The sequence below is a fragment of the Arachis hypogaea genome, chromosome 11, assembly GCF_003086295.3.
Source record: "Arachis hypogaea cultivar Tifrunner chromosome 11, arahy.Tifrunner.gnm2.J5K5, whole genome shotgun sequence".
Lineage (NCBI taxonomy): Eukaryota > Viridiplantae > Streptophyta > Magnoliopsida > Fabales > Fabaceae > Arachis > Arachis hypogaea.
In genome coordinates this window covers 75,972,343-75,985,053 of record NC_092046.1, presented here as the reverse complement: position 1 = coordinate 75,985,053, position 12,711 = coordinate 75,972,343, and the positions used below count along the sequence as shown (strand labels likewise).

The following is a 12,711-nucleotide window of genomic DNA, read 5'->3' as shown; positions in this document are numbered from 1 at the left end:
GCGCCATTTGGAAGTCAGAAAGCGGTATCCGAACGCCGACTTGTGTGAACATGGATTTGTAGAACCAAATCCAATCGGGGACACGAGGAGAGTGGAAATTGATCTCATAAATACGCTCGTTGGGGGCAGGAACAGCGGCCTCATAGTTGACCTCTTCGTCTGTTCCCCCACACAAGTAACCGGCTTGCCGGAACTCGGTCAACTCCGCCAGATCCATTTGGTTGGGCGAGTCCTTTATGTCGGAAGTTACCCAGGCATACGGGTCATAGGCCGCGCCAGATGCAGAAGCCCGGGAGACAATGCGAGGCATACCTACAGCGGGGTACCACTCCGTCAGTCTACGAGGTCGGGAGCCCATAAAAACCCAGAAACTACACCTTTTCAAACTCAATTCATGGCCAAATACGGTTAAAAGGTACACCTATCACGTAAATCACCTAAAAACCTACCCAGGAATGGTACCCCTCCCTTAATTCATCTACCCCACCATTGGAAAGTCATTCAGCATAAGTAAACCAAGCATGCAACAATCACAAACAACAACTACGCAGCAGTAAAACATAGTGTAAACACAAGAGAATAGGAAGCAAGAATTACCTGAATTGGTTGCAGGAACTTGAGAGAAAAAAGGAGGCACGAGGGGGCTCGAACAAGAAATTTTGGATATCAGGGAGAGAGGAAGGTGAAAATAGCAAAAGTAGGAGGAAAAGAGAAAGAAACTGTTTAAAAACCACCACAAGGAGCGCGAAAAGAGACAGGGGAAAAATGGTCTTTGCGCACGGGGTTTTTTAACTCATTATGAGCATTTAATGCTCAGCGCGAAGAATGAAACGACAAACGAACGCCTCAGCAGACCAAGAGACACGCGCACAAGAGACGCGCCTCTCCCACGGTCAGCCGACTCGGCGACAACGCACGAACAAGGACATCACGCGCCACCGATCGCCTCACGACCATCACTGGTGCGTTGGGGGCACTGTTACGGCCCGACTCAGGATTCCCGCGGGTCAACCTGACCCGAGCTCCACGCCTTTCAACCGACCCGGACACGCGTCCCGTACGGCTCACCCGCAGCTGTGGGACAGCGTCCTTGAGAATATAGGCTTGTCCTCCAGAGGGGCCCACTACTGACATGTATATAAGGGGAAGACTGGCTCTTCCCCCAAGGTACGTCACATTTTCTACATCACCCCTTTTTTCCGCCTGCACATTGCCTGACAAGAGCGTCGGAGTGTCTTTGCAGGTGGCATCCCCCTCTCCACACGAAGTACTCGGGACCTCGCATCCATCTGACCGAAGAACCGTGACCTGACGAGCCCCTCCTATCACCCAGAATCTTGACCCGAACCGTCCGGTAACCGAAATACCGAACAATATGTTTTGTAACAAAAAAATTTCTGTACTAAAAAAAGCACAAAAAAAATCACGTGATGAATATGTGTATTTTTTTTTGTTTGTAACAATTTAATTAGATTTAGTTATAAAAAATGCTTATATACATATAATATCACCCAAAAAAATATTAAGAATCATTAAAATTTATTATATTTGGCCATAACTTAGCCATCAACTCAATTTTTTTTAGTATAGTAATTCAGTATATTTTATCTCATATTTTTAAACATTAATAACTAACTAATTGCCAAAAATAATAAATTTAAATGACTTTTTAACAATTTTCATCACCTAATTTTTATGATAAAAGATATTAATCTCTTACCATTTTTCTTTCTTTTATATTTTTATTATCTTCGAAACAATTTTGTAATAAAAAGTGCTAAGCTGTAAGCTCCTATCGTCTCTCTTCCTTTTATATTTTTCATGTTTATTTATGTGCGTTTACTCTAAACTAGGAGAATTTAGATAGAACTCAGAGGCTCAAAGCATAGTAGCTCTTGATTTATGTAACATGCACGATCCACCGACACAAAAGAAGATCCCCTTCCACCACCAAATCATGTCCACGTATTGGTAATAGCCAATTATCTTATCGGAGAACAAGAGGCTCTAAGCTCCCGCAATCGCAACCTCACCCTCTCCCCCTCTACCCTTTCCCACCACCAAATCCCACCCAAAACCCAAAAGAAAAAGAAAGAAAAACCCTTCTTCTCAAATCCCTCACTCATTTCTTCATTTTCTCAATCCAACCACAATGGCTTCACTTCACACCACCATTACAGCCTTATTCCCTTCAATCCAAACCCCAAGATCCCTCCTCACCCACCCAAAACCCATCCTCAACCTCTCCCTCTCCACTACCACCTTCCCCTCCCTCTCCCTCAAACTCACCCGTCCCCGCCACTCCGCCGGATCCCTCGGCGCCCGCATGGTCTCCACCGCGGCCGCAAGCTACGCCCTCGCCCTTGCCGACATCGCCAAATCCAACAACACCCTTGACGCCACCACAACCGACATCGAGAAAATCGATGAGATCTTCTCCGATCCACAGGTGTTCGACTTCTTTGCCAACCCAACCGTAGACGCCGAACTGAAGAAGAAGCTCGTCGATGAAATCGCCACGTCATCAAGCTTCCAATCCCACACGCGCAACTTCCTGAACATTCTTGTCGATGCGAAGCGCATTGGGCTGGTGAAGGAGATTGCGAAGGAGTATGAATTCGTGTACAACACGCTCACAGATACGGAAATGGCGGTGGTGAGCTCGGTGGTGAAGCTCGAGTCGCAGCACTTAGCACAGATCGCGAAGCAGGTGCAGAAGCTAACGGGGGCTAAGAACGTTAGAATCAAGACAGTTATTGACCCGAGCCTGGTGGCTGGGTTTACTGTTAGGTATGGTAATTCTGGATCGAAGTTGATTGATATGAGCGTCAAGAAGCAGCTTGAGGAGATTGCTGCTCAGCTTGATTTGGGTGACATCAAACTCAATGTATGAGATTTAATAATAAAATCAGATCAAATCTGCACCTTATGATTTTTGTTATAACTCCTCTCAATTCTGTACAATACAATACAATGTTGCTTGATATATACCTAAATATGTTTTTTTTCTATTGGGAAATTGGGTTCACAATGAGATGCAATGAATATGAACCAGACTAACCAAAATGTCGTATGAGCTTTTTTTTTTTTTTTTTTTTAAGATTTGGGTGGTCATATGAATTTTCTTTCTATATGTGTATAACATATCCGCAACTTGGTTAACCATTTTATTTGTGTATTTATTTATTTTTAAGTGTGCTGGAGATGAAAATGGATATATGATATTGGATAGGTCATGCAAAATTGGTAAGTTTCATCTATGAAGATTGCCCAAATATACTATTATGCTCCTGAAATATTCAATATACCCAATAATACTTAATATTATACCTAATGTAATTTATTATGTACTACTCTAGTACTCCGGTGTATATATATATATACTTGTAAACAAATACAATACAATATACAATTCATTCATTTTTGCATCTCAATATTGGAATTGAGTAAATGATTTTGAATGAATGTGGTCTAAAACTGAATTGGTAAGGTCGTGGGTTTTGTCACGCTTGCGTATTTGATTTGGCACCTGCACCGAGTAAGGACGGCGATTGTTTGTAGTTGTGATGTGATGTTGTAGGAATGATGGTCTTGTCCCGCCCACAATGAGGAGGGTGGTTTAATCTCACTCACGAATTGGATGATGGATTAATTGAATAGATTATGAGGTGTTTGTGAATTTCTATGGTTAATGCTTATTTTTGTGTATGCTTATTTGCTTTTATGTGTGAAGAACTGAAGATTAAGAGATTGGAGCTTCATTAGGGTTCTGTAATTGTGTGCTTGACTCAATGAATGGAATATAATTTAGATACTATAGGATAATTTTGTTGTTGTTCTGTTTTTGGAGTCATTCAAAAATCTGTATACATTATTTTAGTTTAACAAGCAACAAACTGCGAGAGAAACATAATTGTAAGTAGTCTTCTCTTTGTTAATTACTGTTATATGAAAGATGTTATCTAATTTTGAAAGTACCCTGCTAATGATTTTATGGCTTCTTTATATGGTAGTAGAATCTGGTGTTTAAAATTGTAAGTATTACAAATTTAAAATGTACATAAGAATTATTTTAATTCAATCTTTGTAACTAATGTGTTTGCAAGCAATTGTGTTATATAATGTTAATGTGCCAAAATGTTATTTTGTGCAAGTTTTGGTTGGAGAGTCTATTGTGAAACAAAATGATCCTGGGAAGGGAATCACCAACCTCTTTGGCAAATATATAATTCACCAAAAATTTCTTGAGATGAGTCAACAGATTTTGATAATGCCCTTGATCTACTCAATTCTAAAATGGCAGTTCTCTTGAAGATTTTGCGTAGCTTGATTTTTGCTTTGTGATATTCTGTTTGGTTAGTCTTATAAACTTCTTGCTTTTAATCACTTTTGAAGTCATTACTTGGTCAAATTAGGAAGCCTTTTATTTCTCCTTTCTATGAACTATGAAGCTTATGATTGAGGTGAAAAAAAATTTCATAACTGCTAATGTTTCATAGATTTGCAAAGTTGAATCTTTGGATGATGTAACTTTTGAATATATTACAAGCTAATTATAACAATTGGCCATGAATGGTTAAGCATATCATATACTTATTCTTCATTTTTTAATGTAGATTTCTAAGGCAAATATGACCGTCTTTTAATTGATAAGTCTTTTAAGCATCACTACTAAACTTTCTTTTTGTTGTCTTACTTGCATCAATCATTCTGCTGTCTTATATATAATTTGCTTTGGTTTGATGGTTTGCAAATTTTCGTTACATCCTTTATACTTACAGTTTTAGATTGTTAGCTTAAAAAGCAAAGAACATTTCAGGTACCATATTGTTAATATTATAATGCTTTATTAGTGCCTAAATGAAAGATGCTTAATACTCTCTAGTTTATTCATGCTGATAGTAATGGTTGATGGCAAAGGGATAAGAAATCATTTTAACTGTTGTTGGCTGTAATAATAACCTCGCCACCCCTTTATATAGTTTCCTTCATTACCTTGCTTCTCTTTCTTTTTATTGCTCTTTGAAGATTTGTTTAGTAATAGTGATTTCTGTAATTACAACCTAATGACAGATTTTTTTTCTGGCGGTAATTTACCAACATATTTTTTCCATTACCTTGCTTCTCTTTCTTTTTATTGCTCTTTAAAGATTTGTTTAGTAATAGTGATTTCTGTAATTACAACCTAATGACAGATTTTTTTCTGGCGGTAATTTACCAACATATTTTTTCCATTACTGACTGATTTTTTTCGGTAATCATCCCTCGTATTTCGCTAAATAGTCAAATTTTTTTACAGATTTTCTGTTAGTAACTAGCGTCATATTTTCTGTCGATAACTAACGTTAGATTTTTCAACAAGATAAAACATACTTTTTTTAGATTTTATTGCAAAATAAATTTGTTTTCATACAAAATAAATATAAATTTAATCAGGATAAATTTTTATCTAATTTTTATCTAACTTGTATTAGAACATTCATAGTATTTTAAAAAATAAACAAGTTCATCATATTATCAAACTAGAAGAAAAGTATTAAAAACAAACAAGTCAACTCAAAACATAAACACAAATAGTATATTGATACATTAGATATAAACAATCGTATCAAGTTCACTTTGTTCTCATTCTTTTGTTTTTTCTTATGTTTCTTCTCGATCCTAATAACATTCTCCTGCAGAGCTAATTTCCTGTCTGTGGGCTTGTCTATCATTCTTGAGCTTTTTCTTAGTTGATTTCTTGTTATGATCTAATTTTCCTCGTCAGCGACTCTGACTTCCTTCTTGAAATCATCAACAGTTTTCTTCTTTTTCTTACTCGATTTTCTCTCAAATTCAAGATTATCAACAACTTCAGCATGATCATCCTTATTCTAACCATGGAATCTTGCCCTCTTGTTGTCTTCAAAGTAGATAGTTAGCAAAAGAAGTCTGACCCTTCAAAATCAGTGCTCGGAGGCTAACAAGTGATCTGACCTCATCCATGGATCTAAGCTTATTTTTGCCTGCGTTTAGCACCTGGTTCGCATATACATACAAATGTGACTCCTAAATTTTCAAGAAGTTTTATTAGAAGAAATCAAGCATAAAAGATTGGTTGACTTGAAATAAACTCATCACTTCAAATACACACGTAGACAAATAGCAAAGTACACAAATGGAGACAGAATGTACAATAAAACTCAATAGAATCCACACACTAGTAAGTAGCAGCAGCACAAGAAAAGGTAATAACTAATCTTGAATTGCACATTGGTCTAGTAACTATTCATGTGATAGCTAATAATATATCAACGAGCATTGCATTTCCAGATTTCCTCCTAGTTTCTAGACATCAAAAATAGAATTGCACGTTGGTCTCAAAACATATTTACATCAAGTACATTATTGTTATACAAATGAATTACTTGCACTTCTGCAATAGCATGAAGTGCAAGGGTACTCTTCCCACTACTTTCTGGTCCAAATATCTAGAAGTATAGCCAGAAGATAATGTCAGTTTGACCATGACAGAACAATTCAGGCATAAAGTAATAAAAAGAATCAACAACCCTATCACGTGTAAATTAATGAACAAAAGAATCAAGGAGCAATAATGCATAAACCAGCTTTTTCTGATAGTTTTATTAGAAGCCCTCCCAAACTACATTAACATACTCCTATATAGGTTAAGCACTACATATGAAGATTGATAAACACAGGTCAGGGTACAGAGAGAAACAAAGACGAAAATGGGGAAAAGGTAAACTAAAGTACAGGTAAAAAAAAATTAAAAAAAAAGGTAACCAAGCAATCCCAACTTGTTGAAGATGCCATAAAACACCAAAACTGGTAACAAATACCAATTGAATAAAACCCCAATGACCCAATCCTTGCAGCTTACAAATATATCTCATTCTTCATAATTCACACCCAATTATTTTACTTACCCCTCACTCCAGAAACCTAAAAGTTGTAAATAAGATGGTGCGAATAACTAAAAGAACAGTGAACACAAACATATACCAGGCAGTCAATACCTCAGCAATTCTACCTTTTGGAAGACCGCCACCTAAAGCACAGTCCAAGGTCAAACAGCCACTAGGACATGTTTCACTGCAATATTTAGGATGATGGGGGAAAAAATTCTATCAACGATAAGTCTAATTTATATGACAAAAAATATTCAGGCACAATTGACATTTTTTTTCCCTTAAATATAATACAATAGATTAGGAAAACATGTGATTAAAAATGACTACAAATATGAAGATACATACACTAAAGCTCCCCCAGCATTGCCCAACTTGTCAAACTTCCCTTTCCAAAAGAATTGTTTATGTCATTTATTGCTGCTTCTAGTGTGTTTTGCGGGAACAAATATTTCATTGTCAGATAAAACAAATTTAAAACTCATTGAGCAGAAAGTTAATACGAAATATCTATCAGCTATCCATTGATCATTCAGTAAAAATGGAACAACAACTACTTTTATGGGCAATGCTCACATCATGATTTCATTAAAACAGATAAATAAAATCACTGTAAGAAATTATATATGAATTAAAGCATAATAGACAATGTTATAAAATGCTATTTCGAACGTTAAGATATTAGGGAAGAATAGAAACGATGATAAGGAGAAATTTTGAACATTGTAATATGACAATCTAAAAGAGCAATAATACATATATAGAAGCTATAAAATTTCACATAAAACATTGTGTTATTGAATACACATCACTCTTTTGCAATATTGTCTATCTTCTTTTGACAGACAATTGTTGACAAGCATATAATTAAAGTTTCCTTTTAAACAATTACAGATTCCACTCTAAACAAGTGAGAAGATGAACTGTGGCAGCATCTTATGATTTGAAAATTGGAAGATAATCAAGTAATAAGAAAAACCCCTGATATGAACTAGAAAAACATAGTCAACTAAAATAAGCATGCGTCCTGTAATTAAGCCAATGCATAGCAAGAAATGTTACCATAATACTGCAGGAATCCTAATCATCTTTTCATAAACAATATTAGTCTGCAATCAAGTAAAAGAACACAAATGTTAAATAATAAATACTAGCAATTCCTTCCACTCAACATAGCAAATCCTCTTTTTTCTTAACTATACCTGCTCTGTCAAAGGCAGAAACCATGAATCCCATGATCCATTGCCTACCTCACTGGAAAAATTGGGAAACTTTATCAGTGAAGAAAGTTAAATTACAGCTTCAGCATGCTGAGTTCTAAGCATAACTGGGGCAATACTAGAAATGATGCACTATAAAATTACTGTACTCTACATATAGTGAAGAAATTAATATAAAAAAAACAAGAGTAATGCAAGCATAAACGCAGTATCCTTTCACACCAGAGAAGTTGTTCAATTCATCAGTGAACGTTTTCACTACATGATTAGAGCACAGGTCTCCAATTCCTGCCACAAGATATCATTGTAATACTAGTATAATGCTACCTAAATATGTTGAAACGATAACAAAATAAAGAACAATAATATAGCATCTTAAAAAAAATCATAAACATCCTCCTAAATACTATTTGAAGTAAAAGTTAGATAATTTCAAAATCTTGGAATCTTATAAAAGAATCACTTATTCCTTGATTTAGTAGTTAGAAGCAACATTATCGAACTTGAAAACTCACCTAAAATTCGTGGAATTTAGCTACACTTGAATCAGCAAACTTAACTAGTAAACTCAATGTAGGGCCTAAACTTGTCAATCATAAGAGTCATGAGTTTTAACTTGATAGTTTCATAACCTTCTCTAGGAGGATTTATTTAGAAAGATAATCAATAATTTAACTAGAAATAGAATAAATTCCCAAAAAATCAAACAAGTAGCGCAGGCTGCACCCTATGAGTAATAGTATATGATATGATATGAAACATGAAGGCTTTTCAGAAACCGAATCCGTGTAAAATCGGAAACTTATGTGGCAGAAATTGAAAAGGAGTAACAGAAATTAAACTTATGTGGCAGAAAAATCCTAATTAAATCAGAAATTGTGATATCAAACCCTAATTAAATTTAACACAAGCTAATGATTAAGAATTCGGGATTAGGAACCTTAATTGCCTAAAAAAAAAAATAAAGCCTACCTATTGTGATGATGGAAAGTGAATCGAGCAGCGATGGATGGAGCTGGGGTGGCACGGCAACAGAGGAGCACGAGGGGGAGCACAAGAAAGAAGTGGAGGAAAGAGAAGCAGAGGAACACGGCGAGGCGGCGATGCGACGCAGCAAAGCTGCAGCGATGGCATCACATTCCAGAGCCGCGGCGTCGATGTGGTGCAACGAGGAGAGGAAGGTACGGAGGAGATTGAGAAAGAAAAGAAGATGAGAGTGAGAATGAGAGAGAGAAATGGTTTGTGTTTTTTGACAGGGGAGCTGGACACATGGGGAATATGTGTTTTGATGCTGATGACTAGCCTGTGATTTTGGATTTGGCGAGGAGAAATGGAAAAATTATGATGTTTTGCATTTTTTGAATTACTTGCCGTCTCTGTATTTGTCATTTTATTTTAAGTTGAGGACAAGGTATATGAAGCAAATAGTGAAAATTTGTACCATTTATTATCTATAATTTGTTAAGAAAGATATATCTTTTGACATTATGTAATGGACTTAGTGGCTCAACAGCTAATACTATTGAGTTAAAAAAATATTTTTATATTTTTATTTTTAAAATTATAAATTTATTATCAATAATAAAAAAAATAAATTATAAAAAAATAAAATATTTTAAGTTATTTAATATATATAAAAAATATAAAATAAATAAATTTAAATTTAAAAAAAAATTATTATTATTATGTATAATAAAATCAAAATAAAAATTTACTAATATTATTTATAAATTAATTATTTATATATTAAATTTATTTATTTTGTCAATCTTATTTAATTTGAAATAAATTTAAAAATTTATATTTAAAACACTTTTTTTATACATAATTTTAATAGATAAAAAATTATTTCTTTAATCTTATATTAAATTTTTTTAATTATTTTTAATTTTATTATTATTTTAAGATGATTAATTTTTATTTTGATTATATCATCCTATCATATTAATTTTATTATACATTTTATTATTTTCTCTTATAATTATGTTGCCTTATTTTATTTTTCTTCTTTGTTTTTTTCTTTTATTAACCTCAATCACAATCAATTATTATTGTATCATTATCGCAGCTCTTATTTTTGTTTATCACTTTGATCCATACATATCCATTGTGTTAACTTTTGAGTTGTTAAAGTTTATCAAAAGAATTATTTTCTTATTTGATTTATTAAAGTCATATTTTATTATTTTAAGAAAAAATTTAAGATATCAAACATTCAAAAATTTTGTATAGAATAATTAAATATAAAATTTATAAGTTATTTAATTTTTTAATATATAGAATAATTAAATTTAAATTAATTTAGGTATAATACTAAAATCATTATGTTGTTACTATGTGTAACAATGAAGATAAAAATTTATAAATATTTATAAATTTATTTATTTCTCAATTATATTTAATTTAAAGCAAATATAAAAATTTATATTTAAATCACTCTTTCTCTCGAATAATTTTAATAGCTAAAAAAATTTTATTTCTTATAATTTTATATTCAACATTTTAAATTATATTTAGTTTTATTATTCTTTTAGAATTTTTAATTTTTATTTTCATTATTCTTTTTTCTTACCATTATCTATCTACGTATGCCTCACTAGTCATTACTACTCTTATGTTGATTTGTTTTCTCTTCCTTTTTTGGGTTTTTATTCTCTTTCTATCTTCTCTCCAATCACAATTAGTTATTACGGTGCATGTATTAGTTCATAATTATTACACTCAGAAGTGAATACTACTTTAAAAATAAAGTAAAAAAAAAAAAAAATCTCATAACTCTTATGTGAATCTACTTAATATACTAAAACTGGGTTTTCTCCCAACTAATGAAGGTGAGGTGTCGATCTCTCGTGACTCCGTTTTCCCTCCAAAATGAACTTTCCTATTCTCTATTCTAAATTATTTTATAAAAAATATCTTTATTATAATTAATATTTAATGAATAATACATAATTATACTAATTTAGAAACATATCTTTCTTATAATTATATCAAATCAATATTTAATACATTATTAAACTACTTATCAATTATCAATTGAAAATAATAATAATAATAATATGATAATTGCACCGGTCGTAGAAATCATAATAAGTAATTAGAGCTAAACCTCAGAGTAGTCCCTGAAGTTACACTCGTGCTTCATTGTAGTCCCTAAAATTATTAATTACCCAAATTGGTACCTAAAGTTAAACGCCGGGACTCAGTGTTGTCCTTCCGGCACATTTTCTCTAGGTGGCGTCATCGAAAAGCTGATGTGGTTAATTTGGTGACACGCGGGCAAGGCTAAAACGACGTAGTTTTGATAGTGGCGCGTAAATGGCCGAAAATGACGTCGTTTCACTCCAAAAGTTGGTTTTGAAGATTCCCCCATCAAACGTTAACATAACGCATTGTCTTCCCTCCCTCAAAATACAACACAAACCCCTCCTCCCCTTTACTCATCAATGGCGGTGGTTGGATTGTGGTAACTGATGCGATTTCTGTGGAGTACGACTGCTATATAGGATCGGATATCGTCATCTGCCTCAAACGAAGACTGTATCGAAGGCCTATCTCTCTGAAAAAGGTAAGGAAAAAAGAAAAAATATAATGTGATATAAGAAATGCTCTATTTTTTGTTAAGGTTGTTAGTTTAATCTCTTCAGTAGTTAGAAACGATTTTTTGGAGTGTTATCTGTGGGTATGCATGTTTGTGTTTCGCAATATTTAGCTAGGGTTTGATCGCAACTAGTTTTCTGAGTGGTTAGGCTAATGAAAGTGTTGACTGTATGAGGACTATCTGTCATGGGAAAATGCTATTTCTTATCTATTATGCTTTGCTGCATTTACAGTTAATGTGGTTTTCAACTTGTTAATGTGGTTGAAGATGATGAGGTTGATCATGAAATTTTGTTTCTAAATTGCAGATGGGAGATCCTTGAATTACCATCATATTTCACCATGGAGGCTTATTCATCACAGAGCGTGATGGAACTGTGAATTACAGTGGTAGACAGATTTTTGAGTTGCCGAGAGTTGACGTAGACACGGTGGATGTATTTTTTGTCCGAGACTACTATAAGACACTTGGGCATGACAATGTGACTCACTATTGGTGGCTGGTGATGGTGTATTTTGGAAAACAAATTCCAAACACCTAAAACTAACCGGCAAGTGTACCGGGTCGCATCAAGTAATAATAACTCACATGAGTGAGGTCGATCCCACAGAAATTGAAGGATTGAGCAATTTTAGTTTAGTGGTTGATTTAGTCAAGCGAATCAAGTATTGGTTTGAGTGGTTTGTAATTGACAGAAGCTAAATTGCTTGAAATGTAAAGGGAGAGGGAAGAATTGCAGTAAATTAAAGAGACTATAAAGTAAAAGTGCTGAATCTTAAAGAACAAGTAAATTAAATTGCAGAAGCTTTGATTGCAAGAAATGTAAATGACTGAATCTTAAAGTGCAAGAAAGGTAAATTGCTTGAATTATAAAAGGAATTGGGAGCTGAGATTGCAGAAATTTAAACAAGCAGAAGTAAATTGCAATAAACAGAAGAGCAAAAGATGAATTGAATTTAAGGAAATCTAAATCAGAAAA

At 33.8% G+C, this 12,711-nt stretch overlaps 1 protein-coding gene and 1 long non-coding RNA gene across 3 annotated transcripts; one reads left to right on the top strand and one right to left on the bottom strand.

Moving 5' to 3' along the window:
• Nucleotides 1-1,737: 1,737 nt before the first annotated feature.
• LOC112722247 (ATP synthase delta chain, chloroplastic) lies at nt 1,738-3,019 on the top strand. The gene has a single exon (XM_025773237.2). It carries the CDS (start codon nt 2,153-2,155, stop codon nt 2,891-2,893), a length of 741 nt encoding a protein of 246 aa, XP_025629022.1. The 5' UTR covers nt 1,738-2,152; the 3' UTR covers nt 2,894-3,019.
• A 2,468-nt stretch (nt 3,020-5,487) lies between these two features.
• On the bottom strand, nt 5,488-9,539 carry LOC112722246 (uncharacterized). 2 transcript variants are annotated; one of them, XR_003162545.3, is made up of 6 exons: nt 9,104-9,539; nt 8,114-8,165; nt 7,974-8,020; nt 7,260-7,337; nt 7,020-7,095; nt 5,488-6,018 (listed from the first exon to the last, which is right to left on the bottom strand). It is a non-coding gene; the product is annotated as an uncharacterized lncRNA (long non-coding RNA). The 2 variants fall into 2 exon arrangements; XR_003162546.3 differs by having other exon boundaries at nt 7,034-7,095.
• Between the last annotated feature and the right edge of the window lie 3,172 nt (nt 9,540-12,711).

Coding starts and splice junctions, on each gene's coding strand:
- LOC112722247 (XM_025773237.2), top strand. CDS start 2,153: ATGGCTTCACTTCACACCACCATTACAGCCTTATTCCCTTCAATCCAA.